Source organism: Sceloporus undulatus, chromosome 3, assembly GCF_019175285.1.
Source record: "Sceloporus undulatus isolate JIND9_A2432 ecotype Alabama chromosome 3, SceUnd_v1.1, whole genome shotgun sequence".
NCBI classification, from domain to species: Eukaryota; Metazoa; Chordata; class Lepidosauria; order Squamata; family Phrynosomatidae; genus Sceloporus; species Sceloporus undulatus.
Window position 1 is genome coordinate 42,236,975 of NC_056524.1, and position 27,702 is coordinate 42,264,676.

The following is a 27,702-nucleotide window of genomic DNA, read 5'->3' on the forward strand; positions in this document are numbered from 1 at the left end:
TTAACTCTAACTTATGGTGACTCTATCATAGATTTATTCAGGAGAGGATTACCATTGGTTACTTCTTGGACTGACATGCCCACATTCACCCAGTGGGTTTCCAGGGCTGAATAATACTCAAATCCTGGTGTCCCACAATCTAATCTAACACTCAAACCACTATACCATATTGTCTCTCTCGAAAGAATAGGACAGCAAAGATATTCAGAAATTTGGTAGTATTAAAAACCAAAGAAAATGACATAGGATGTCACATTCCAATGTGATATTTATTTCTAAAATAAAGATTTTACCAATGTGTGGAAAACAGTAGAGAAAAGGGTAAGACGGAATATTTTTGGAATAATAATAGAGTTGGAAGAGACCACAAGGGCCATCCAGTCCAACTCCCTGCATAGGAACTCACAATCAAAGCATCCCCAACATATGACCATCCATCTCTTTCTCACCAGCTAAATGTATTTTGTAGGATGGTGAAACACAGAAAGGAAACGCTCTAAAATGATGCAAAGAGGATAACATGTTTGTACCGGAGAAGACAGTTCTTACAGAGATTGATATTTTAAGAAAGATAACGTCCAGGGCTTGGAAAAGTCATTTTGGATTGGATTACAGCTCCCAGAATCCCTAACCAGCATGGCCACTGACTATGGTGGCTGGAGACTCTTGTCCAAACCTAACTTTTCTCTTGCTCTAAGAAGTATCATAATGCAAAACAGAATGCTTTGTGTTGACTCAGTTTAGATACAGCAGTTTTAGACTATTTTTCCTATGGGCAATGCTCCTCTTAAAAAAGTCACTGAGTTTTTTGTTAAACACTTTACCGCCTTTTATTGAATTCTCCCTATTCCCCCACTTTAGTAACTGGCCATATTAAATGCTAAATGGCACTCACCCCTTTTCACAGCCACGGCTGTGTGTTTGATTTATCTCCATAGATTAGTTTGACAGATATTGTCTCATAAAAACTCCAGAGAACAAAAGAAAGTGCTGCTATTCTGTGAGAGCTTATGAGCTAAGTAGTTATGAGAAGTATTGAGTGCAAGCTAGAATAGGTCATCTGAAGAGCTTTTAGCTATCAATGCACTGAGGAGTCATGAAATAGAAATAACAGCTTTGCAATGAAAAGAAATTCAAGAAGAGAGTCTCCTGTATAGACACTAAGAGAATTGGGATATTTTTAGCCTTTCACCATACTGAAGTGCACTGTGGGCCCTCAAATGTTCCTGATCAAATGTTTTCTCCTTGGAGTTATGAGATATCCAAAAATATCAATAACATGCCATGAACACATGTAAGACAATATCATTAACAATAAAATGGATCAAAGGGGGCACTCCCCCCATACAAAATGGACCTAAATAATATTCTAGTGTAGTTGTGTATAAAGCATGATCCTCCAGATATTTTTGCAAGACATCTTGCATCAGCTGTAAGTGGCATACCCAATGGTGAGGAATGGTGGGAGTTACAGTCCAACAACATCGGTGGGCACAGTTGCTTACCTCTGTGTGAAGTTAATGAGTAAAGTGATTGTTACTCAAGTTATTATCAGTATTAGCATAATAAGGCTTTTGAAAGTACCACAACTGGACCTCTAAATGTCGGAACATTTTTGTATATTTAATTACTCTTTTTAAAAGAAAGAACATGAAATATCAAAAATTGCTTTCCAATAAAATAGCATTAGTGTTAATATGCTAGCTTTAAGAGTAATGTTTCCAAGTGCTGGGTCAACTTTTAGTATCACCAGAACTTATATAGGATTTTTTTAAAAATAAATAAATAAATGCATGAAGTAATTTGCTTAGAGGTTTTCCTACTTCATATTCTTTAGAGTAAAAGTGATCATATATTGTTCACTCCTTTAATTTTACCACAGGTGTTATTCAAAAGACGGCCTGCTCTTTACAAATAAAAACTGAACACAGTGTATTTTTGAAGACTTAAAATTCTAATACTTGGTATCCAATATCCTTTTTATTTAAAAAAAAAAAAAGATCTGTGGTTTTACTTCATAACAGCTGAATACACTTCTTTGAATATATTGAATACACTGCTGTGTATACAGCTGCTGTGGCTGCTCCACCAAGAGCTCTGATGCAGTCAAACACAAAGCCTTAAATGGTTGATATTGCAATATTTGGTGCCCTCTAGTGAAAAACTCCTAATTGAGCAACTTTACAAACAGCAGGTCGAAGAAAGTCCCTTCATGTGGAACATCTTGTGCTTGACCATAATAAATTTTAGAACACAACAAAAGTGGCTTCTTACCTATGGACGATATCACACAGGAGGAATGTCTTCCAATTTTGAAAAAGAAAGTAGGGCCAATTCGAAAATGAACGCTATTGCACAAATGGTTGTCAAACACACAGAATACAGTGCCCACTCCAAAGCCAAAGTAGTGCGAATGCAAAAGAAGTTATCATATGAGTACGTGCCCTTCGTAGTCTAGAGTTCAAATTAGCATCCCTGCACATGCGCAGTGAGGGCAGAATCGGATTGTTACCTTTTTACACTTCCGGTGGGGCTTGCCTCCGGTTCCGTGGTTTTGCCTTGTTTCACATTATTTGTTCATTCATTACCCTTTATTTCACATTATTATGCAATTCACATTACTTGTTCGTTCATTATTTAGGCAGTTCACGTTATTTAGTCATTCATTACCCTTTATTTCACGTTATTTAGGCAATGCACTTTATTTGTGCATTCATTACCCCTCATTTCATGTTATTTAGGCAGTTCACCAATTCAAAATCAGTCCAAAGCAACCTTGTGCTTGGTTTGAGCATTGGACTATGACTCTAGAAGGCAGGGATGGAATCCCACTGGGTGACCTAGTGCAAGGCACACTCTCTCAGCCTCCTCAGAAAATAGCAATGGCAAACCCCATCTGAATAAACCTGCCAAGAAAACCCAAAAAGGAGGGTGGAGGTCTCCAGATGGTTGTGTGTGAGCCTTTAAGTCTCCAACTATGGGAGGAATGGGAGAAGAGAAGGAGTCCCTTCCATTTGGGAGAGCTTTGCTGCAGCCAGGTTGTGGGGGGCCTGGGTCCTCTCTGGTTCTAACCTGGCCCATTGGGAGTCCCACTAAAGGCAATGAGTCAGAAGAGGGAGCTGGAGTTTATTGTGAGCCCAGAGTGATGCCCCTGAGGGGAGGAAAACTGACCCCTATTCCCTAGGCTGCCCCACTCCATCATCCCCCAAAGGAGGAGGAATGAAGGAAGAAGAACTCTTTGGGGCTAATAAAAAGGGGGGATTTTTCTCTCTTTTTGAAGCCCCTGGCCCTGGAGGAAGGGAGGGAGGGAGGGAGGCAAAAAGGTCCCCAAGGGACACAAGGGGTCAGGAGCAGGGCAAGCCCCAAGTGCACCGTTTTGGGCTGAAAGAGAGAGCGCTTGAATGGAGAACCACTCTTTCCTGTCAAAAGCAGCTGCTTTTCCTCCCGGCTGCCAGGAAAGACCTAGGAGCCCCGGAAGCCAAAACAAAACGGAGGATCACGGGAATTGATGCCGGGGGAATACCAGGGCCACAGCAGACATGCATATCACACCGACATCGCATTACATGCGAAGTAGCCTGGGAATAGGATTTGTGAATTCCCTAGTTCACCAAATTTACTTAATTTTGGACTGATGCACAATTGCATTCGGAGTGTGTCTGGAATGCCAGCGAATGCATCTAACTTTTCGTGCAATAACATGAATACGCATGATTGCGTTCGGGATGACACTGGATTATACTTCCAATTTTAGTTGTGTGATAACGACCTATCAGATATAGAAGTTCTATCAGCCAGAATATTTCAACCCCCCTCCCCAATCTGTTGGCCTTCTAATAGATGGAAAATATGTTCTCTAACAGGTCTCCCTCTTTTCCTACTACCTCTCAGGTTTTCCAAGCATTAGTATCCTTTCCAGTGAGTCACATCAACTCATGATATGTGCAAAGTACCAAAGCCTCAATTTAGACATCTTCCGTCCAACATGTTTTTTATTTAATATTAAATTTCTCCAATCTGGCAATTCAGTATTACTAAGGGTCTCTCCCTCAAAATAAACCAACACGTTTGTAAAGTAATATAGTCAGCCCTTCTTATACATGATTTGTTATACACGGATTCAAGCATATACGGTTTGAAAATGTTCCAAAAAAGTATAAAGGCCTGTTACAGACTGCCAAATAAAGCTGCTTCGGGTCTCTTTGGAGGGTATGCTATTTAAATGATGCATGTCATCCTAAGAATGCGGAAGCTGGACCAAAGCTGCACTCCAGTGCTTAGGAATGGAGTGTGGCTTTGGCGCGACCCTCGGACTCTTAGGACCCCATGCACATTTAAATAGCATACCTCACAGAGACCCGACTTATTTGGCAGTCTGTAACAGGCCTAAGTTTCAAATATCAAAACTTGGTTTTCCATTTTTTATAAGGGACACCATTTTGCTATGCCATTGTATTTAATGGGTCTTGAGCATACACGGATTTTGTTATACAGAGGGATCTTGGAACCAAACCCCAGTGTATAACAAGGTTCCACTGTACTCATTCATCATACCAAATAGATGGGTTTTTTTTCTCTTTCAAAGGGTTGTTGCAGAAAAGGTATATGTATGGAGTTTTTCTCCACCTGAGTTTTGTGTATGCATGAGTTCACTGCTGCTCCACCATATGACACTACATGGTGAAAACATAAGCACACCACCTTCTCTCTGTCAAACACACACAAGCGGCAATGTCACACTCCACATGTTAATTTTTTTCAGATTTTTTTACCACATTGTAACCTAAATGCTCTTTATTTCTTCAAATCTGTCTTTGTAGAACATCAAAATGATTTCATCTCTGAACAGGAAGAAATATACTGTCTAAAGCCAGGAAACAAAAACACTTGGATAAAATAAATTTTCATAGGCTGAGCTCTGGAGGTTTCCAGGTACTAGCTAAACATATTTGGAAAAGCAATCTAATGAACAATACAAAATATGATAAAAACCTTGGACAACTTCTGTGGTGCCTCTCTAGTGACTGATTTTGTGGAATGTTCAGGAAGAGAGTGAATATGTGGGTTAGAGCTGTGATTAAATCTCATTTCCCCTTGAGCTTGTGAAGAACAGACAGTGTGGTCAGCCCTGTCTGGTGTATGCATTATCATCAGCGTTCTAAGCACATGGTTGAAGTCACTGACTGAACTTCAACATCACATCCTTGAAGCTTGGTTTTAAGAGGTGGCAAAGTGAAAGAGATAGTATGTTAAAAGGCATGATGTGCAAAAATGGTTCAATATTTATTTGTGTCATGTAATGACATCAGTAAGGTGCATTTTTGTTTCTAAAGTTCAGGAGCTTTCCAATTACGTTTACAGCATCTGGTCCGTCAGCATCTTGCCCTAGGACTGTAACAGAGGAAGAAACAACTAGCAGAGGTTTTTCGTTTTAGACCTTTCAGGTTACTTATTTACATTATCATATGTTGCAAAAGAGAAGGAAGATTATTCAAGTTTAGTCAATGACAAGGATCTTTTTCTGCAGGGAGACTGCTGGGAGAGGATCTCCAAAATATATTGTTCACATTTTGTACAGATGTCCATAGAAGGCCAGTCCATCATGCTTTTTGTACGAGCAGCAAGGGGTGGCAATACACAACGGGGTTCAAACACAAGAGGAACTCTGAAAGGTATAAGGAGAATTCAGGGTATTTTCAAACATTTCTAGAGACCATGACACCTCCCAAATGCAATAAATGAAAAGTGGAGTATGACTTTATGACTGTTTAAATTAAAGTAGGTAGATAGCTGTCTAATCTCCAAGAAAAAGACAATACAGGTACCATATTAGGGGCTCAACAGTGGCTGATAGAATCCATCTGACTATACTTTAACAGGCCTTCTAGAAATAGTCTCCCTTCCCCCCACTTTGACTTTCACACTTTTTATTGTGTTACAACCTGGATATATGTACCTGCATATTCTCTTAATTGCTATTTTTACCATTTGATATACACAAGATTGTTGTTGTTGCCGTGTGCCTTCAAGTCATTTCCAATGTATGGTAACCCTAAGGAAAACCTATCACAGGAGCTTCTGGAGCTGAGAGTGAGTGACTCATCCAAAGTCACTCAGTGGCCTCTAGGGTTGTAGTCCAAGGCTCAAACTATTACAACATTCAAAATTAAAGGTAAAAAAATATATATTATTTTTATTGTGTCCCATGGCCACACCACTCTCAACATGACCGATCTTGCCTGATCTCAGAAGCTAAATTAATAAAAACAAACTGACACTTTTGGATTGCATTCATTTACTCCCTCCCCCCATGCACACACACAATCCATAGTTGGTAGAAAAGCTTTTGGCAGCCATTACAACTGCAGCTCTTCTTGGATAACTCTGTCATCATTGTGCATCTGTAGCCTACAAGCTTTGCTTATTTTTCACAGCAAATTGATCAAGCTGCATAAGGTTGGGTGGAAGACGTTTTGCAAACTCCAAATGGGCTTTGATATTGATTTGTTTCAGCAGTGCTTTTCTTCTTGCCACTGTTTCATAAAGCCCAGCTTTATGGAATATATAAATGATAAATAGGTTATTTTTCATGTTTCAGCTCCTTCATAGTTGCCATTGGCCATTTGATTTTTTTCCCTGGCTAATACCCTCCTTACCCTATTGCTGGATGGCCTTCTCAAGGCAAAGGCAAAGCTCAGCCATATTCCTTTCAGTTTGTAATAATGGTGTTCAGGGGGGTTGCTCATAACTTAGAATCTTTTACGATAACCCATTAGTGCTTCTGCACAACTTTACTCTGAACTTATTTAGATAGTTTGCTTAAATACTTTCTTTAACAAACTCTGGAGGCATCCAAACATATATTTAATCTGAGATCATGTGGCACCGAAACTACATGCAGGTAGGCTTCGTTCAGTGACTTTTAGGGCCTCTGGAAGCAACAGGTAGTATCAGGGTTTATATAGGTATGTTGCAGCAAAAAGGGCAGCCTGTTACAGACTGCCAAAATAAAGCTGCTTTGGGTCTCTTTGGAGGTATGCTGTTTAAACTGAACAGTGCTTAGGAATGGAGTGTGGCTTTGGTGCGACCTCTGGACTCTTTGGACCCATGCATCATTTAAATAGAATACCTCCAAAGAGACCCGAAGCAGCTTTATTTTGGCAGTCTGTAACAGGCCCTAGTCTTCATTTTACAATAAGAAAAATACTTTGCACCTTTGGTGTTGAGTATCTTGTGCATATCAAGTGGTAACAGTACCAATAAAATCCATTTCAGTTCCAGGTTGAGAAGAATGAGATGTGGAAAAGTTAAGGGTCAGAGGGAGAATACTTTTTCAAGCTTCTGTAAATTTGATACACTGATACATGTATACTTCCTGGATTCAGAATGCAGCAAATCTGAAGATGTGTCATTTGTTCCCAAATTTGGTGTTTCTGAAGGCCTCAGATTATAATATTTTCATGAATGGAACAGAATGAAATGCAAAGGGCAAAAATACTCTACAAGAATAATTTGGAGAGTCTTCTTAGCAGAGAATTTTATCGGGCATTTATTATAATTTTCTCAAAAACATAGAATTCCTCAATTCCTATGCTTCTCAAAAGCATCAAAGGAGTGGGATTTGGGGGAGGGAGCATAGATGTATTAATGGGAGGTGCTTACCTTGGGGAATCCCAGTGCTCTATTTCATACAATAGCTGTACAGTTTTTTGATCTTTTAGGACCAGATATTCTTCCTTGGTTAGCCGTATGACCTCAAAGAAGTTAAGTGGAAGACGTATACAGGGTCTTACAGGCACAGACATCTAAACAGGAATATTGTGACAATTATCAACCTTTAGTGCAGAACATGTGGCCGGATCTTATTGGACTATAACTCCTATCATTCCAAGCCAGCACAGCCAATGGTCAGGAATTATGTGAATTAGAGTACAACATCATGGGAAAGGCACAAGCTCCCCAGCCCAACAGAAGAAAATGTTGAATTTACATAGTACTTTATAGAGGAAAAAGATTTCTATCATTGTTACCTTAAATGACATACACTAGCAGAAGAAGCTGAGCTTTTGTTTATATATTTTAAAAGGTAGATATAGAAGCCTGAACAAGGCAAAAAAGGGAACAAACATTGTCAAACCAAGTAGGAAACCACAAAGAACAGACCATAAAAAATTGAGGAACAAATTGTTAAAATATTAAAATCTTCACAATATCAGTATAAAATAAGATATCAAGCAATGGAGTACAGCTTTTACATGTGTGATTTCAAAACAACAGTCATTTGTTAGTAACAATATAGCCATGTTAGTCTGTAGAATCAGTATGTAGAGAGATTTTGTAGCACCTTTGAGACTAATTAAAAGAAAGAAGTTGGCAGTATGAGCTTTCGTAAATTTAAGTCTATGAAAGGTTATGCTGCCAACCTCTTTCTTTCAATTAGTTTCAAAGGTGCTACAAGAGCTCAGTTTATCAAAGTCTCCTAAGCAAAGCTGCATTCATGGAATACTCATCTTATCAGTGAGTAAATTGGAAAACACACAAGAATTATTTGAAAAGAACTTACTTTAATACAGCAGTCCTTGCAGATCACACTAAAATAAAATGAAAATACAAAACCTCAGTTGCAAGGATATTATTTACATAAATAAAAAGATTAAAAAGTAAGCCTCAGCACTTCTCTAAATTAAGGTACACAACAGGTTACATGATTGGTGAATTAGGGATTTTCTGTTCCATGTCTGATCTATTTCAAGTTGCCTTGGAATTGTGATTCTCAAGTGTCCTGTTTTCTACATATATCTAGGGGCTTGAAGTCCAGTCCTACATTGGGTCCATAAAGGACACCCCAAATCCTGCATTTCTTGATTTAATGAGAGCAGCCGCCAACTGTGCTCCCAACAGATCCACCCAAAAAACATTTGGTACACAGCAAAATGGGTTTATGGTACCAAATACTGGGGGTCCTCCCTGACCAACAAGGCAGAGCACCCTCCCCAAGTCATGCCTGACTAACTCCTCTTTCAGCCACCTGTAGAACTGACAGTAGGAAGTGCAGGTACCAACTGCACTCACAACAGACAGATACAGGTCTGAGGCTCTATTGTGTATCAAATGTTCTAGAGCTGATCTGCTGTGAGCACAACTCACACCAATTTTTAGAAACATCACCTGTGCTCACAACAGACTGACCCAGAGCATTTAATACACAGTGAAATGATCTCAGGAGGGATGCATCTGTTGTGAGCATAGCTGGTACCTATTTTTTCCTATTTGTATCTCCACATGTGATTAAGAAAGCAATATGTGAGGCAGGCTTACATAAGTCCCACTCTGAGAAGAAGGACTCTTGTGAGAGTTCTGGGTTCTCATCTCAACCTCATGGGAGCCAGGAACTCTCAAGAAATTTGAGGCAGACATACATACATACATACATACTGCCATTTTTGAGCTGGCTAGGCAATTAAGAAAGTTGTTTCTTTTTGGACTTAGAAAAAAACTGGCAACCCCACTTGGAATGTAGTTAAAATGCCAGAAATGGGCCCTACTAGTACAACCCTTTTATAAAGTGTCTTTCTGGATTCAATCTATCCACCACATAAACAAAAAGGGGAAACTAGCATGCATGCTTATTCATTTGTGCATTTAAGTCTACCCTGGAGGGTCCAGAGCAGCTTGTGCAAGAATGTTGCAGGGATAGGAGGGAGTCCATTCTGCCAGTAGCTATTATTCTATTGACTCTGGGATGCATTTCATGTATTTCTGCCCAGGTAGATTTGGTAGTTGTTATTTTAAATCTGAAAAGGCCATCTGCTCAGCTTACCTGCTGCAGAGATGACACATATAAGGCCACATAAAGTGCTGTTTACTGCAAATGAAACAAGCCTATAGAAGAGAAGGCAGAAGTTGTAAACTGCAGTAACTAGCTTATTTTCTACTCAATGGTTTTATAAAATCCATAAGAGACCTACTACTTTTTTTTCCACTAGACCTAGAATGAAAACTGTAAGTAGGAATAAAAAATAGAAACCAGAACTTAGTGTAAGGTACAACGTCTTCCATGGTTTTATAACTGTAAGAAAGCATCCCTGCAGACATTACAAAAGATGGAAAGACAGCTTGTATATTACAAGAGTACAATCAGAGTACAAATGTGGGAAGGAATCCCATACCATTCTACAGTTATTCTTTCTGTACAAAGTATAAAGTAAGCAAAAAGCCCAAGAGTAAAAGAGCAAAGAAAGCATGTCAGGAATTAGATTGTAATGGATTGTCCTGCCCTTTGCAAGGCTAAAGACTATTTTCTTCAAGCTTAGGATATGAGGCTCACAATAAGAGCCTTATGTCCTGCATTAGAAACTAGAGTAAGAAGCCCACATTAGCTAGACACACAAATGATACAGGAAGCAGACGCTGACACTCCCAAAAAGGGACAATTGCCAAACTGAATGTAAGTTTAGTATCATGTATGGAAAAGCATGTACTAGGGCATCATATATTGTATTTTTTCCTGTTATACTTACAAGTATACATTATGTGAGATTGCAAGTTGTCTTTTATTGCAGGGACACAGAGTGGTGGCACAATAGGCTTTTTTCCTTCACCCCAAGATTGGAACCTGTTCGGTTTTCAGTTTTAGCTGTTTGTTTTATCTCTAATATGATTTCAGTTATTTTGTTGGGTCACTTTTTATTGCTGTGGATTCTCTCTCTCTGTCCCCCCCCCCTCTCTTTCTTGCATAAAAACATATTATTTAAATACTCAAATGTCTTTTCTTTCTTTATAGCTCAGTGATCAGGACAAGGCAATGATAGATAATTGTTTCACAAAAGGAAATATATTCTCATATATCTTTTAATAAATGCTTTTAATAAATATCTTGGACAACCAGCTATCGAGTACTTCTTCATATAAGGCCATACCTCAGCCCTTGAAGATATACATTGGTCTCTTTGGCTGGAATCTGTTATTTCTGAGTATCTTGTTCTCATCAAATCTGCAATGGCTGGTAATGATAATTTTGTAGATGTTTTCTGATTACTGGTAGGCAATGGCTAGAAATTAAGGACATTAAAACAGTATTCACTTGGATTTTTATTAACTGAAACAGATGTCTGTACAAGAGTATTTCAGGTATTTAATATGGAATGACAAAGTTTAGTCTTTGCTTCAAGTATAGAAACTCACAGATGCTGCTTTGGAACATTTATGAACATTTTTCTATAAACACAGAACTCCTATATTCCCCTCCCAAGTCAGAATAGACACCAGAATTAATACATCCTAACAAGATGAACATTCAACAATTTGTAAAAGGCAATTGCCCTTTTTATTGCTTTCATCAGCAGTTATGTAAATTAAGTACCCTATCTATGGTGTCTTAATGCCCTCCCAAAAATATTCTCTTCTTTGCTTACTTAATTAGAGGTACAACTATTTTTAGTCTTGGAGTGTTAAGGAAATCTTTAATTTTCCAGACTTTGTAAAATCTCCAGGATATTTGAACATGAAAGACGATAGGTGGCACCAAGTTTTTGTCTTTGTGGTTTAGTGATAAAAACAGAACACAAAGCCACAATTTACTCAGCTGAATAGTGTTGGCCTGGCATGAGGAACAGATCTGAAATCAGATAATCCATGTCATCCAATGGACACTGTCCCCCAGCCCATCTGCTAAGCTATAACCATAAAATCCATGTGAATATAAAGCTAATATTTTTGATCAAGGGATGCCTCTTAGTATTTCCTTACATTCTTTTAAATTTAGCTTTCTTAAAGTCCAAAGTGAATGTCTGATTACCCCCCCTTTTTTCCCCCCTCCTTTCCTCCATATGACATCTCCCAAGTGGGTGTAGTAATTTCCTCCAAGAGTTCCTACTCCTTCCATCACTCATTGTCTCTTGGTGAGATTCATGCCTAGAATTATGGACCCCCATATTGCTTCTTCCATCTCCTGGAAGATGAAATTGTCAACAAGGCCAAGTGAGACGATGGTATTTGAAGTTTGTTATTACTACTACACCTCTCCTTTTTAAAAAGTTTAGCCATATGATCTAGGGGGGCATCATTCAAATTTTCAATTTGACATGGATATCATTTTGAATTGGAGGAGCCTCACAATGATGTAACTGTTGTTTCCCTTTTCTATAATAGTATGTAACAATACAACTTGCATTCAGCTGCACTAAGAAATCCCCCCAGCACCCGACAGCTGCTCAGAATGACAGGGTAGGCAGCTGGAGGCTGAGTGCAGGCCCAGCCATCCAGTTAAGTGCCTCTGGAGGTAGTGGCCTTGAGTTGTCAGTATATTTAAAATGGCTACTTGATCCTTTCTTCTGGTGGATTGCCAACACATAACCCCTATGGAAGCATCATTAATATAGCCTCACACATACATGGGGGGCTTCCATACAATTCAGAACCTTGACTAGGTTGGGTTCTGGGCTTCATGGATGCCTCCTTACAGAAAAATGTATGAATGAAATCTTCCCTGCTGCTGGTATTTGTCCTCTAGACATGGATGGCCCACAGGTGGGTTGAGAGAATGGAGCTGTGTAGTGATCCAATGTCAGAGGAAAGAGCTTTTGCTGTGGTCATGTCCTTCATCCTGTTTTGCCACTCTTACCAACACCAGAATAGGAATATAGGCTGCTCAGTTTACCAGACCAGATTTGGCATTTCATTAATGCTGCAGAAAACAAAGGAGCAGGCATTATGTTTGTATTAAATGAGAATTCAAGGGTACTGAAAACTATGGAAGGAATATGTTGAGACACTTTACAGGCCACATTCCCTCCTACTTCTATAAGAAATTAAGATTGATTCTTTCCTTCAGTTGATTCTGTATCTCTTTCTCATTTGGTTTTTAAAATACTTGACTGCTGTTTATTCAGTGGTGTCTTGACAAAAACCATAACAAATTAGATTAGTTCTTTTTAAAGAAAGAGAAAAAAGAGGTACCTGAGGTTCTGGGTCTGATGTGATACAACTCAACCGAGGCCTTTTAGCATTTGAAAAGTCAAATGTATTGATGTCACAGGAGATGCTGTCACACGGAGAATTCAAGACAAAATTCTGAAAATTTTCTGAAGGGAAGACACGTTAATGCAAATAAATAAATAAATAAATAAATAAATAAAGGGAAAGTATGAAATTGTAATGTGCATTTCTACAGAGCTGATGATGACACACACCCAGAAGTGTTACCCAGCTCAACTCCTGTTAGGTTACAGATCTGGCTTGAATTTTGTTTTGTCTTCCATTGTCTAATCTCCCCTTAAAGGACATTATGCTGAACAGATATAACTTATTTTATTTTCTCTTTTTGCTAACACCATCAAGAAATAACTATTTTCATCAAGACTGCTGGGGAGAATGGTTGTGTGTGCATGTGCATACATGCAGAAGCATTGCTAAGCATTTAAAAATCTGAATCCCAGGTATATAGGCTATAAGTTGACAAAATGTGTATGTATTAATGTGTATTTACATTATTAGTATAGTATCTAAGACCCAGTGAAATAATTTTAGGATAGGAAGCCTGGACTAGCAGAGACCATGAAAGTGTGAGTGTTTTAAGTTTTCTTGGGAGAGTGGAAATTCATGCATAAAAGGTAAAGAACAGGGAGAGAAGAAAAAGAGAAAGAACAAAGAGTGTCCATGTTTTGGACCTCCTTGCTTTTGGTTTAGGCCTTAATCATCACAAGCAGTATACACCCTTTGAACATTTCAATATATGGGAATACAGCTCTCAAACTCACCCACCTAGCTTTTCTTTTGAGTTGGGTAAGAAGGGCTTTGATTCTTGGCAGCTGAGTGTCAACTGATTATTGAAAAGCATTAGATATTTCAGGGGTTGTGAGAAGGGCTGAATGTTCCGTCTGTGATGCAGGATATGGGGTCGGTAAGGTGTAATCCTCAGTCAAACCACTCAATAGTTCCCACAGCTGGAAAAAATGCTGGAAAAATGGCCAGTCATGGCTCTCCTCCCCCAAGATCCCTCTCAAGAGATGCAACTGGTCATTAAAGGCTATTTTACTCACAAAGCCCATTTGAGACCAGTTTTCATCTCCTGGCAGTTTTGTTTAAAAAAAGGAAACAGAAGTAACTGGTCACTTTTTTTTTTAAATGGGCCGATGCAGCCCACCCCAGTGGCTCCCAGATCCTAGATTTCATGCATACCTTTGCAATTGTCATCATAGGTTCTTCTCTCTGTAATGGCTGCCTGAAGCTTTGGTGGATTCTTCACTTCCTTCATGAGTTGTTCATGCAGGCTGGGCTCCTGATAAAGTCTCTCTTTTAGTTTGCGTGATGATGCCTGCCAAACAAAGTAAGACTAGACAGCAATAAGATAAGAATCTAGTTCTTAATTTTAAAAAACATTTTACTGTATTTCAACTGGAAATGCTAGCCCTTTCCATCATATTTGAGTGGATTTTCTGGTGACCCTGTTGTTGTAAAGGAAATACAGGCCTGTTACAGACTGCCAAAATAAAGCTGCTTCGGGTCTCTTTGGAGGTATGTTATTTAAATGATGCATGGGTCCTAAGAGTCTGGAGGTCGTGCCAAAGCCACACTCCATTCCTAAGCACTGGAGTGCAGCTTTGGTGCAGCTTCCGGATTCTTAGGGTGCATGCATCATTTAAACAGCATACCTCCAAAGAGACCCGAAGCAGCTTTATTCTGGCAGTCTGTAACAGGCCATACTTCATCTTTTCCCAAGGTAGAAAGCCAGTGTGGGAAAGTGTGACCTTCCAAATGTTATTAGACTGCAACTCCCACCATTCCTCACCAATGTCAGGCTGATAGGAGCTGCAGTCCAATATGACCTGGAGGGGCCACATTTTGCCATCTTCTGATATAAAAGGTAAGCATTTAGTTCAGTCCTTTCTGATTTTTTTGTAATTAATTAGAGCATTATTCAGATACAGTGAACAAGCACAGAACAAGCCCTGTTTAAATATTTGAAAGGATGTCATATTGAGGAGGGAGCAAGCTTGTTTTCTGCTGCTCCAGAGAACAGGACCCGGAACAATGGATGCAAGCTACAGGAAAAGAGATTCCACCTCAACATTAGGAAGAACTTCCTGACAGTAAAGGCTGTTTGACAGTGGAACAGACTCCCTCGGAATGTAGTGGAGTCTCCTTCCTTGGAGGTCTTTAAGCAGAGGCTCAATGGCCATCTGTCGGGGATGCTTTGATTTGGATTTCCTGCATGGCAGGGGGTTGGACTGGATGGCCCGTGCGGTCTCTTCCAACTCTATGATTCTATGGTGTGCAGGATACTACTGCTTAATTTTGTTACTCCATCTTCCTAAAGCAGGATGTAACTTTACTCTAGAACTGAAGTCTTTCTCTCCTATATTCAGTGATAAAGGTTAAAGCTGATGATTTTTATATACAGTATAGGCATTTCTATAGCTATCTTTTACTGGTCACTTCAGTTTCATTTGGGATGGAAGTTCATAACAGCCCCTGGAGGATCACAGGGCTACAAAATAGGGCTTTCAATTCACGGCCCACACACTTTGTTTAGAAAGTGAGTTTGAAATAGAAACATTTGTCTCAAGCAATTGTTGGTAATAAATAGATACTAAAGGTTGTAAATACAAAGCTTTATCATCTGATAAGCATTACTTACTTTGTGGAGCGTATAGCGTTTATTTTTTATATCATCCACCACTGTGTTATATAATAAATGTGTACCCTCTTCAGGAAGTCGCTTGCGTTGCTCCATGACCTTATGCAACTTCACCCCCTTCTGCAAGTCGCCAAGTACACTCTGCCACAAGCCAACCTAAAATGGGAAAGACAAACTAAATATGACATCTCAGCCTATATGGATTATCATCTGACATTTAACACGGCACATGAATGCTATACAGAAAGTCTTAAGGCTTTTACATTTTACAGCAGGCAGCTATTCTACAGGGCCTCAATGCCCTAAAGGAACCAAATCCCATCTGATCTTGAAAACAAAGCAGAGTTGTTGCTGTTGTTATATTCATTCAAGTCATTTCTGACTTATGGTGACCCTAAGGCAAGCCTATCATCGGGTTTTCTTGGCAATATTTGTTCAGAGGGAGCTTATCATTGTCTTAGAGCAGGGTTGTCTCTAGTTAATACAGTTGGCCCTCCTTATCCACAGATTTTTTATACATGGATTCAAGCATCCATGGCTTGAAAATATTCTAAAGAAGGACATGAGCATACACAGATTTTGTTATTCACAGGGGTTCCTGGAACCAAACCCCAGCGGATAACAAGGGTCCACTGTACTTAGATGGAAGACTGGCAACAAATACCAGGTTAAATGGTAAATGTTTCCCCTTTGACAAGTTTGTCAAGTTGTATCCAATGTAGGGTAGTATACATCTCCCTTACTAAGCTGAGGGAGCCAGCTTTGTCAAAGACAACTCCATGGTCATGTGGCCAGCATGACAACACAGAATGCTGTTACCTTCCCACCGAAGTGGCACCTATTTATCTATTTGCACTTTTACATGCTTTCAAACTACTAGGTTGGCAGAAGATGGGACTAATGACGGGAGCTCACTCTGTCATGTGGTGCTTGGGTCTTGAACTGCCAACCTGCAGACCTTGTGAACATCAGAGTCAGTGTCTTAACTGCTAAGCCACCACGTCCCACAGTACCAGGTAATATAGGATATATTTCAGAAGAAGGAACTGGAAAAATAACCTCTGAGTATTCCTTGCTTAAGAAAACACTATGAAATTCATGGGGTTGCCATATGTCAACTGGGAACTACACAATTATAGCACTATGATCCCACTTTGACAGCCATGACAACATTCTATGGAATCATGGGATTTGCATAGAGACTGATGTTTAGAATTCTCAGCCAAAAAGCTCTGGTGCCTCAAAGAGATTACAAACTCCAGGAGTACATAGGCTGCAGCCATGGCAGCTGAAGTAGAATTATAAGGTTATAATGGGCTCATAAATACAAAAATATGCTTAAATGCTAGTAAAGAGAAGTGGGGAAAGAACCCCTATGTGAATTGCCCATTATTAGCCTTACTGTTTTGCTTATTTGAAAGCTTGTTTTGTTTTATGATATATTAACAGGTGTAGTTGGGCTCAGACCTAAGCCACTATTTAGCAGAGAAGAATGTACTGAGATCTAAAACAGATGTAGGAGAAAGAGGCGGTATCAGCTCTGCAGTGTCACTGCATCTGATCCTAAGAGACAATAAAGAGCTAATGTCTTCCCTTTCCTTTTCAAGAGTGCCATGAGTTTAAGGAGTGCATGTAAGCTTATTATAGCATCATCACAGTAACTTAAACTGAAAAATATTTACAAAACATACTAGTTTTTGGGGGCGGGTGGGCTATGTAGCCATGTTCTAGAAGAATTTATTACTGACATTTCACCTGTATCTGTGGCTGGCATCTTCAGAGAATGGTGGCATGGAGGTGTATGGGGTATATATACTGTGTGACACTTGGTTGAGACCAAGTGATTTACATGTTATTTGTGTATTGGTCTGTTGGTGCACGGCAAGGCCCCAGGATGGGAGGATTTGTGTCTATTTAATGAGAAACAATTAGAAAACTTAGGCAGCAAAGCAAGGCATACATATTTAGGTGTAAATCCCAATAAACTGACTGAGACGTCTGAATTAGTAGAGGCCAATTGTGGCCTTCAATATGTTTTTGTTTAATTCCCCCCCCCCAATTTAAAAATTATTTATGGAAATTGTTTTGTACAAAACCAAAACAAATTTATAATAATAACTAACATACATAGATAGTGCTATTTCCCTATGTGGCATATGATGGATAATTCAAAGATATAACTGAGTTAGTTTGTATCAGTATAAGACAGATCTTGCACCTTTGAGGCTAATTAATGGATATGAAAGTTTACACCCAGTGATATGTGCTTTCTAATTTTTCTTCTTCCCTCATGAAGCTTTGTGGCTGTGACTGCTATGATGCTTCATCACTGGTGGCTATGGAATCTGCAGTTCAATTGGGGGGCCACAATCAGGATCAATCCCTGTTCTAAATCAGCACTTTTAAGATTAGGCTTAAATTTGTGTTGTGTTGTCCCTGAGCTCTTCCCCCCCCCCAACTTGGGAAACAAACAATGGGCATCATAGTATCTATAGCAGCTAGGTTAACCTGTGTCAGCAAGGAAGCAAATTAGCAATAGCAAGAGCAAGTAAAATAATAATAAATAAAATCTTTATTTATATCCCGCCCTTCCAAGAAGATCAGGGCGGCTTACAACAATGCAACAAGTGCAAACAAATACAGGTTAAAAACACGAAACAATAACAATACACAGTCTAAAACAATAACAAAGGCCCCGTTAGCCCATCCTCATGGCCACGGTATATTTCTATACCGCTTATCAGTGCACTTAAGCACTCCCTAAGCGCTTTACAAAGCAGGGACGTAGCCGGGGGGGGGGGTTCTTGGGGTCTGGTCCCCCCCTTCCATTAGAAAAATGAATGGTGTGTGCTGCTGCGCCGCCATACCCAAGACCCATTATAATGGTGGCACTTAGTCTGGACCCCCCCTTCCTAAAATCCTAGCTATGTCCCTGTACAAAGTGTAAGCTAATTGCCCCCAACAACCTGGGTACTCATTTTAGCAACCTCGGAAGGATGCAAGCCTGAGTTGAGCTTGAGCCCTTTCACTGATATTGAACTCGCAATCTTATGGTTTTGAGTGAGTGGCTGCAGTACAGGCATTTAATCACTGCGCCACCAAATGTTTGAATTTTGTTCAGCACAAAAGCTTACACGCTTCAGATGTCCGATAATATGTCACGTTTTCTGCACAGAAAAATGAGGCCTGAAAGCAGGAAGACAGAGTCACTCATACCCAGTCTTTTGCCTTTTGCCTTCGAGAGCAGTCTTCCACATCCATTTCTCCCAAAAACTGGAAAAAAATTGAAAGAAATGCCTTTGTCAGTTGTTGCTTTTTTGTAAAGCTGATAAAGCACCTGTTTTCCACCTTCCTGCATAGCTATGTTTCTAAATCAGGGGCAGCAGGAATGAAAAGCTTGAGACAGAGGAAACCAAAGGACAGTAGACTGCTTCCCTTTTCATTTTAATACCTTTTTGCAACTCTGTATGGTGAACATGAGTTTCTGAAGTTCACTGTATTCTGCAAACAGCAGTTTGCAGATCCCGGTGTAATGACTGGCTGCTTCAGCAGGTTTGAGAAAATGATCTTCACATATCTGAAATGGAATGTCACCCATCAGTTCTGGATTCATATCTTTAAGTTTTATACTGGAATACAACAGACTGTTCATATTTATCACAGTTCTAAAGAAGGCCCCTTTTACACTACAGCACACAGTTAGCTAGTGTAGCATAGTGTTTTGAGTGTTGGACTACAACTCTGGAGAAGAGGGTTCGATTCCCAGCTCAGCCATTAAACCCAGCGGATGACCTTGGACAAGTCACATGCTCTCAGCTTGTGGGGAAAGCAATGTCAAACCTCCTCTGAACAACTCTTGCCAAGAAAACCCCATGATAGGTTCGCTTTACAGTCACAAGTCAGAAATGATTTGAAGGCACACAACAACAATAGAGTTAGAGCACTATGGGTCTGCTTTAACTAGCATGGTTCCAGTCTATCAAATCCTGATATTTTGTGTTTAGGGAGAGGCATCTAGAATTCTCTGTCAAAGAGCTCAAGTGCCTCACCAAGCTAAAAAAGCAGGATTCCATAGAATGCAGCCATAGTAGTTAAAATGGGATCATATTACTATAAGATATAATGTATGCCTGTAAAGCAGCCATACACTCACAAACCACAAGGTTATGAATTCAATACCAGCCAGGGGCTCAGGGTTGACTCAGCCTTCCAAGATTGCTAAAATAAGTACCCAGCTTGTTGGAGGCAATTAGCTTACACATTGTAAATCACCTAAGTGGTATAGAAATGTACTTGCTATGGCTATATTGCTATAATGGGGTAGTCTGAAAGTGGCCCTAGTAAACAAAAAGAGGGGAACAAGAAGGCAATAGACCCAGTGCACATTGTGGGAGATCACAACAGGCTATAAGAGACTAATATTTTGTCTTCAGTCCATCAGAACTGGCATGGAAGGCCAAAGTGAAGAATGTCTCCATATTTAGCAATTAGCTTTCTGCCATAGAGAAAAAGAAATGCGAGATGGACAAGCAGAAGTTTACATATGTGAAAGAAAAGCAATACATCTAGTTGGAAAATGCTATCCACAGACAAAGTGTGCTTCTAGAAGGAGGGTTGTCATTGTCACAGCTAAAAGAATATACAGCTGCTCCATCATTTCCTCCACAGATTTTCTCTGGAAAGAAAACAAGATGGAAGTAGTGGGAAATCTGATGATGGTTGCAGGGACCTAGCCAGGATTTTGGGAAGGGGGGGGGGTGTCCAGACTAAGTGCTACCATTATAATGGGGCTTGGACACGGCAGTGCAGCAGTGCGTGCCATTCATTGTATCTAATGTAAGGGGGAGGGGCAGACGGCACAGCTCCCCTCCCCTTGGCTACATCCCTGATGGTTGCAAATGATGACAACACCATTTGGACCTCTCTAAAGTCCCACAGCTGAGGCAGGAACTTGTTACGGTAAGCCGAAAACTTCTAAATTTTGGTGTGTGTGCTTTCTCTATGGCCCCAAATGGACAGTGTACTCTGGGCAGACATGATCCCCGATGTGTGGGAGCATGTCTACACTACCCCAGATGCACGTCAAACAGAATAGTTTTGGGGTTGGATGGAACTTTCCCCCTCTGAAGTCAGGAAGACGGCAATTGAGGCATGATGTTTTGCCGGACATCCTCGATATGGCTTGATTTACAATGCAGATCAAGCAATCTCTTACAAGGCAGATTGATTCCCTTTGATGTAGGACATGCTTATAAAGATCTCCAAAATTCTTTGTCAGTGGGCTAGTCGGAAGAGAACTTTCTCTCCGAGAATTCTAAATACCCCTCCTTAAAACTGCAAATCCCACAATGCAACAGGAGGCAGCTAGAGCAGTCAAAGTGGAATAGTAGCACTATAAGAGTATAGTGTGATAAACACCATAGCTGTATCTAGCATAACTTCATGCATTATCCTATCAACCCACGTAGTGGTTTTCATCTCCTCATCTCTCCAAATGTGACAATATCAGTGGCCTTTTTCAGTGTTTCCCCTCACACACGAGTTAAATATATGTGGAAACATTTATAATGTAGCAATTAGTTAGGATGGTACTAGTTTGTCCTAATTTGATTTCCTAAGCTTTTTACATTATATGAGTTCCAACTCTTTTATGCTGCTTGTGTTTACTGTCCTATTGGTTTTATAATATTTAATTCAGTTATTTTTTTCCCAAATGCACTGTACTGTTCACCAGACTAAGATTTTAACCAAAGCCTGTCAACAAATATGGAAAACAGAACAATGGCTCAGAGACTGGAAATTTTCAATTACAGTAACCGCAGCACTATTGCATTAATTTCTTGTGCAAGCAAAGCAAGGCTCAAATTCTACAACTAAGGCCTGTTACAGACTGCCAAAATAAAGCTGCTTCGGGTCTCTTTGGAGGTACTGTATACTGTTTAAATGATGCATGCACCCTAAGAATCCAGAAGCTGTCCCAAAGCTGCACTCCAGTGCTTAGGAATGGAGTGTGGCTTTGGCACGACCTCCGGACTCTTAGGACCCACGCATCATTTAAACAGCATACCTCCAAAGAGACCCAAAGCCACTTTATTTTGGCAGCCTGTAACAGGCCAAAGACTTTTGCCACATATGGGGTGAAAAATGCCAGATATACAAGCTGGGTTCAGAAAAAGAAGAGGCACTAGGGATCATATTGCAACAGGGTTGCAGGAAATGGTTTTCTTAAAGGAAAAAAAACCCCAAAGAAATCTGGTGGGTTTTTTTTGTTTGCTTATTTGTTTATACCAGATTTTTTTTTCCATTAATGTTTTAATTCCAGTGATACCCACATTTCTTGCACTTGGCTCTACATCCTTTTCTGCTCTCATTTTTTATTTCATCAAAAGAGACCATGGGCCAAATAGCACTTCTTTCCCCCATCCCATGGCAACCAGTCTAGATGATGCAGAATCCAATCCCTGTTCTGTTGCAACATGTCTGAATGCACAGCCAGACATTTTTACCTTTACACTGTTGGCATACAAATTCCAGTACGAAATATCAATGAAGACAGTATCTTTCAACAGTAATATAGGTACATTGGTACAGCAGTAATTTGTGATAATTTTTAACAGTGCTAAATTTAAATCCAAGCAATGGCATTTTCTCCCTACCTAATCAGCATCTTATCCTGTATAAAAAGCCAGCAGTGGTATTAAGGCCTCCTGCATAAGCTAGTTTGCTTGTTCTTCCTCCTTTTATCACATAGTGAATATTTAAGTCTTAAACTGTCTTTAAATATTAATACAAATATTTTGCCCTCAGAACACACTGGCGTTTCAGTACTAAGTTAAAGAATACCTGAAGTTGTAGAACTGGGAAAACAGTAAAAGAAAAACATCACCTTGATTATATCTTGGAGAGCAATGGCTGTTTTTGTGGTCTCTGTGTTCAGTTTAAGCATAAAACATATTAGCTTCTCCAGGGACTCACTCAGCTCTCTCTCCATATGACTCTCAATTCCCCAGTCCAAAGATTTATAGATGAGCTTTCCCAGCAATTCTGCCAGCTGCAAAGGAAGTCCAGAGAAACCACCTTAATTCTTGCTACCAAGATTGCTTACAGTACATCGGTAAGTGGTATAGAAATGGACTTGCTATTGCTTACTTATAAGCAATACACAAATTTGTTTTAGCGCCACATTACATAAAAGTGTGACTCTGCAGCCACAGCATTGTCTACTGGGCTGGAGTTTATGTGTCTGGGAATAGTTGGGGTTGACACCTGTGCCTGGAGGGCCATATTAAGATCAAGAGAGGAATGTGGTGGGACTCATTGCTGCTGATGCTTCTGGAGCATTCCTAGCATATAGGGCAGGCCTGCACAACATAGAGCCCAGGGGCCACTTGCAACCCACCAAAGGATTTTGGGAGGCCCAAAGGATATGGAAGGACGTCAAGGCTCCTTCGCCATCCAGCTTTCTTCTGAGGAGAGAACCAGGTGGTGGAGGAGAAGGACGGCAAACATTCGCCCTCTCAAGGCTCCTTCACCACTTGGTTCTCTCCTGAGGATATCATTTAGGTTCGGAGGATTTGGGGTAGGAGTTTATTTTTACACTTGGGTTTTAAATGGATATTTTATTTTATTGTTATTTTTTCTGTTGTTACCCGCCTTGATCCGTAGGGAGAGGTGGGCTATAAATAAAATGTATCATCATCATCATCATCATCATCATCATCCTCATCACCACAGAGAACTACATCAACAAATACTGTACCTTCCTAACATAGATTTCCCTGATCTGGAGGAGCCCATAGGCTTTCAGTTTGCAGTCTATACTATTGGAAGATGGCAAAAGAAAGTTAATTTATATTAAAGGATACCAGAGCTCCCATTACCAAAACGTCCATTCACCACAGAGGTTACATTTACAAAGAATTTGTAAAAGCCTACTTATGCAGTCCCTCTTTACGTAAACACATAGGTGCTTCCTCCCTTCCTTCTGTCACTCAGAGAGGACTTTACTCTGGTTGTTTCAAATTAATCCAATATTTTGCAATATTTTCTTCCAGGGACAGTGTAAAGAAGACAGAAATGTATACCTTAATTAATAAGCAGCCCAAATAAAATAGCTATGCTGGGATAGTTTACTATGCTAGACCTAATGTTAAAAGTGAAGGCTAAATTAAATGCAAAAGCTTTACCTTTTCTTCTAAGGCATCTTTTTGTTCTAGACCAATGTGATTATCTGAAACAAAAAATAAGAAAAATAAATAGTAAGTTCTTATGGTCTTAAATACCCACCCTATGTTACATGTGGAAATTAATATTTTTCCCTGATAAGAAATCTCTCTTCTTCTTCTGAAATTAAACTGATATAAAATAAACTGATACCAAAACATGTCACTTTCTCCTGAGTAAATGTCTATAGTAGCAAAAGCCAGCATAGCCATTGGGAAGATGGCCAGGCAGAGGAGGATAGATGTATATAACCACCCAGCCTTCACTTAGAGTAGAGTAGAGTAACAGAGTAGACCTATTCAATCAATTACTGAATGGTGAGTTAACACAAAGATATATCTAATTGCTTCAATGGATCTACTCTAGTCAAAACTAAGAATTTAGGTGATTGCGTTGTAAATACTACTGAATACATGGGGACATTATCACATGAGTCCTGTCCTTGCTGAAATCATTATATTAATGAAAATGCAAACATACCATTTTGTGAACAGCCATTATCACAAGTCTTCACAATAGTGACCTGAGCTACTGCTGCCATCACTTTCTTTTCCTAACTTTCCCTTGCCTTCCATGTCATAGCCAGCATGCCTTTCTATTTAATTATTATTATTATTTTTACTTTTCTAAACACAGTTCTGCATTCTGGTAATATAATTTAAATTTTTTAAATAATTTTTTAAAAAAAGTAGATCAGGATACATGGTAATGGTGAGGAGAAAGGGGGACAGAGCAGAGGAAGAGGAGACACTAGTCTAAAATATACTGCAGAAATAATCCAGTTTGAGACCACTTTAACTGCCCTGGCTCAGTTCTAGGGAATCCTGGGAATTGTAGCTTATTGTGGCACCAGAGATCTTTGATAGAGAAGGCTAAATGTTTCACAAAACTACAGTTCCCAGAATTCCCTAGAATTGAGTCAGGGCAGTTAAAGTGGTCTCAAACTGGATTATTTCTGCAGTGTGTTTTGGACTTCTGACACCATGTTCTTGCAAATCTCACAGCTTCCCCAGAGCGACATTCCACAGGTTTTCCCTGTCAATGAAAAAGGATGCCCTAGTCACACTTGGGAGACATAGCAGCTATGTTATACGTATTTGCAAAGGCACTATTTTATTACTGTAATCAAAGTTTAAATGCCATCTGTGATGATCTCCTGGTTTAGGCTGGACATGCATTCTATTTGCAAAGGGCAAATAACATATATTAAAAAGGCTGTCCAGTCCAAGTCCATTTTATTGATTAAAAAAAAAACAAGAAAGATCAGGATCCTTGAAGTTGCCCATCAGGGATGTAGCCAAGATTTTAGGAAGGAACCCCCCCCCCCCCTTGGCTACGTCCCTGTGCCCATCAACAGTAAGCACCTGAACAGCAAATAAATAGAATGCTGTCGCACTGTTCCTCAGTTTGGCGAGATGTATAGTAATTCTGCTTTCCAAATCTCCATATAACACATGCAAATTCCATACAAATCACACTGTGGCCTCTTTTTTTTTTCTTTTTTTGTCAAATCACAGGACCTCAAGTTGCATTATCATCAGTGGACACTGATGTGTGCCTGGCTGTGTAAGCATGGCTGAAAGCATGCATTGCCATTGACAACTATGGCTGTGGATGCTCCAATCTGCAGATAGCTGATTTTCTGATATGGAGGGCCAACCATATACTGTATATCCAAGGTTCAGCCAGCTTGGTGTACTGCTTTGAGTGTTGGACTACAACTCTTGAGAGATCATGATTCAAATCCTTGTCCAGCCATGGAAACCGACTGGGTGATCCTGGGCAAGTCACATTCTCTCAGTCTCAGAGGAAGGCAAAGAGAATTATGCTTAAATATCATGCCTTTCTTGTTATTGTTAACTGCACCCTGACTCATGCTGAACCTGAGATGGGACATCTCCAAGACCCTCTTTCCTCCTACATTATAGAACAGAAACAAATAAGTTCAGAACTAATATAATTGTATGTTATGCTAATGCAATATTCTCAGGAAGTGAATGTTAACAGCACTGTGAATAATTTTGCATTTTTGAAAAATGGAATAATTCTATAGCAATAGTAATATACACCTAGATTGGATTGGTCCAAGTGTGAAGGAATGATGGGATCCCATCAGAGGAGAAAGATGGGGTAGCAAGCCAATAAATAAATAAATAAATAAATAAATATATTATATGTTCTCCCTCTAATATCCTAAACCTTCTCATTTTGACAAGGACGTTCTGCAGTGATGGTACAGTAAATGATTTGGTTACAGAAGCTCCATTGCCTTAGAGACACCGTACAAACAGGCCAAAATAAAGCTGCTTCGGTTCCCTTTGGAGGTATGCTGTTTAAATGATGCATGCATCCTAAGAGGCCAGAAGCCGCACCAAAGCCGTGCTCCAGTCCTAAGGACTGGAGTGCAGCTTTGGCGCAGCTTCTGGCCTCTTAAGATGCATGTGAAATTTAAACAGCATGCCTTCAAAATGACCCGAAGCAGCTTTATTTTGGCCTGTCTTTACGGGCCAAAAGTTACCAGTCATGTGGGTCTATGAGACTGCATTTCAATAAAATCAAGGTGAGTGCCAGAGTAGACATTTTTCATCAACATGTGGTGAGACCTTCACTGATGTTCTTTCAACCAGTAGCTAGGAATTTTCACCATAGCCACAAATAAGAGACCATCAGCTTTAGTCCATGCTGGGGGGAAAGCAGAATAATAAGTAAATAAACAAATAAAAGCTGTTGAGTACAAAAAGCAATACACTTGTGCAATAGAATTGCTGACTTGACTATGTATTTAAGCCAAAATCTGGGAAAGTAAATAAATGTGAGTGTAATTCCTATAAGCCTCCAGCCAGCACTGAGAGATGCTAGGACCTATAGTCCAAAAATAATGTTTCCAAGCTCTAGTTTGCACAGGAATCAAAGCTACCATATTCTACCAAACCTAAATGAATTATTTAGATTTAAGCAAAAGCCAACATAGGATTAGCTTTAATTACTGTTTCACTACAGATTCAAACAGAATCTTTTTGGAAGCTTTCCTTATCCTCCTTAGTTTTGCAAAAGGTAACGAAAACAAATTAGGCCACACTGTGCTATCACGGCGTTTATATTTTATAATGAGAGCCATTCATAGTCCCTTGCCACATAATCAGAGATATATGTTTGCAGTACTCTGTAGTTCTACATTTTATTTCCTTAATTTCAAATATCAATAATAATCTGACTGTACAACTATTTAGATCTGGTAAAGAAATTTACTCAAAGCTAAGGACAATAGTAGTTAAATCTTTAGTTAAGATAAGAAATAGTGTGTGAAAGAACTATAGCGATTAGGAAAGAGGTACAATGTCAAAGTACTGTAGAATTAAGAACACACATATTGCAAACTGGACAAAGTTAAGTTAATTCCCAAATTTACTCTTACCAAAATCATGTTGCAGAGTGAAGGATACACTACCATCAGAATGGATGTACAGGTTGTCAACATCCAAGGTTATGATGGGTAATACAGAATCCAGTCCTTGGTCTAAAATCTGTTTCATTTTACAGCAAGCCTGGAAACAAATAGCCCATGCCTGTTCTTCACTTATGGGCTGCTCATAATATCTCAGAAATTCAGCCAGCGAGACCTTTGTGGGGTCCTTTGTATAACTGATTGTATTACCTGGTTTTCTCCCCCCTATCATTGTTGTGTTGTATTGTTCTTAAAAAAGTCTTACAACTCAACAACAAAAACACCACCCTGGGAGCCCTTTTATTTGTTCATAAAAGGGGCCCACCAGGTGTGTGCATGTGTGTTTTAATGTAACTAGCTTTACTTAAAGGGGAACTAACTACTTGCCCAGTCTCAT

The 27,702-nt window shown here is 39.6% G+C and overlaps 2 protein-coding genes across 4 annotated transcripts in view; one reads left to right on the forward strand and one right to left on the reverse strand.

The window, feature by feature from the left end:
• NEPRO (nucleolus and neural progenitor protein) overlaps positions 1-27,702 on the forward strand; it is a 49,450-nt gene that overhangs the window by 2,063 nt on the left and 19,685 nt on the right. For all 3 annotated transcript variants that reach the window (XM_042456727.1, XM_042456726.1, XM_042456729.1), the window contains exon 3: positions 4,821-4,932. The gene's annotated coding sequence lies outside the window, so the exon portion shown is untranslated. The remainder of the gene's footprint in view (positions 1-4,820; positions 4,933-27,702) is intronic.
• LOC121925232 lies at positions 4,574-27,393 on the reverse strand. The gene is made up of 13 exons (XM_042457110.1): positions 27,276-27,393; positions 23,824-23,867; positions 22,524-22,688; positions 19,089-19,214; positions 18,854-18,910; positions 15,638-15,793; positions 14,179-14,314; positions 12,958-13,082; positions 10,920-11,051; positions 9,821-9,882; positions 8,564-8,591; positions 7,663-7,805; positions 4,574-5,665 (listed from the first exon to the last, which is right to left on the reverse strand). The coding sequence occupies exons 1-13, from the start codon at positions 27,391-27,393 to the stop codon at positions 5,488-5,490; spliced, it is 1,470 nt and encodes a 489-aa protein (XP_042313044.1). The 3' UTR covers positions 4,574-5,487.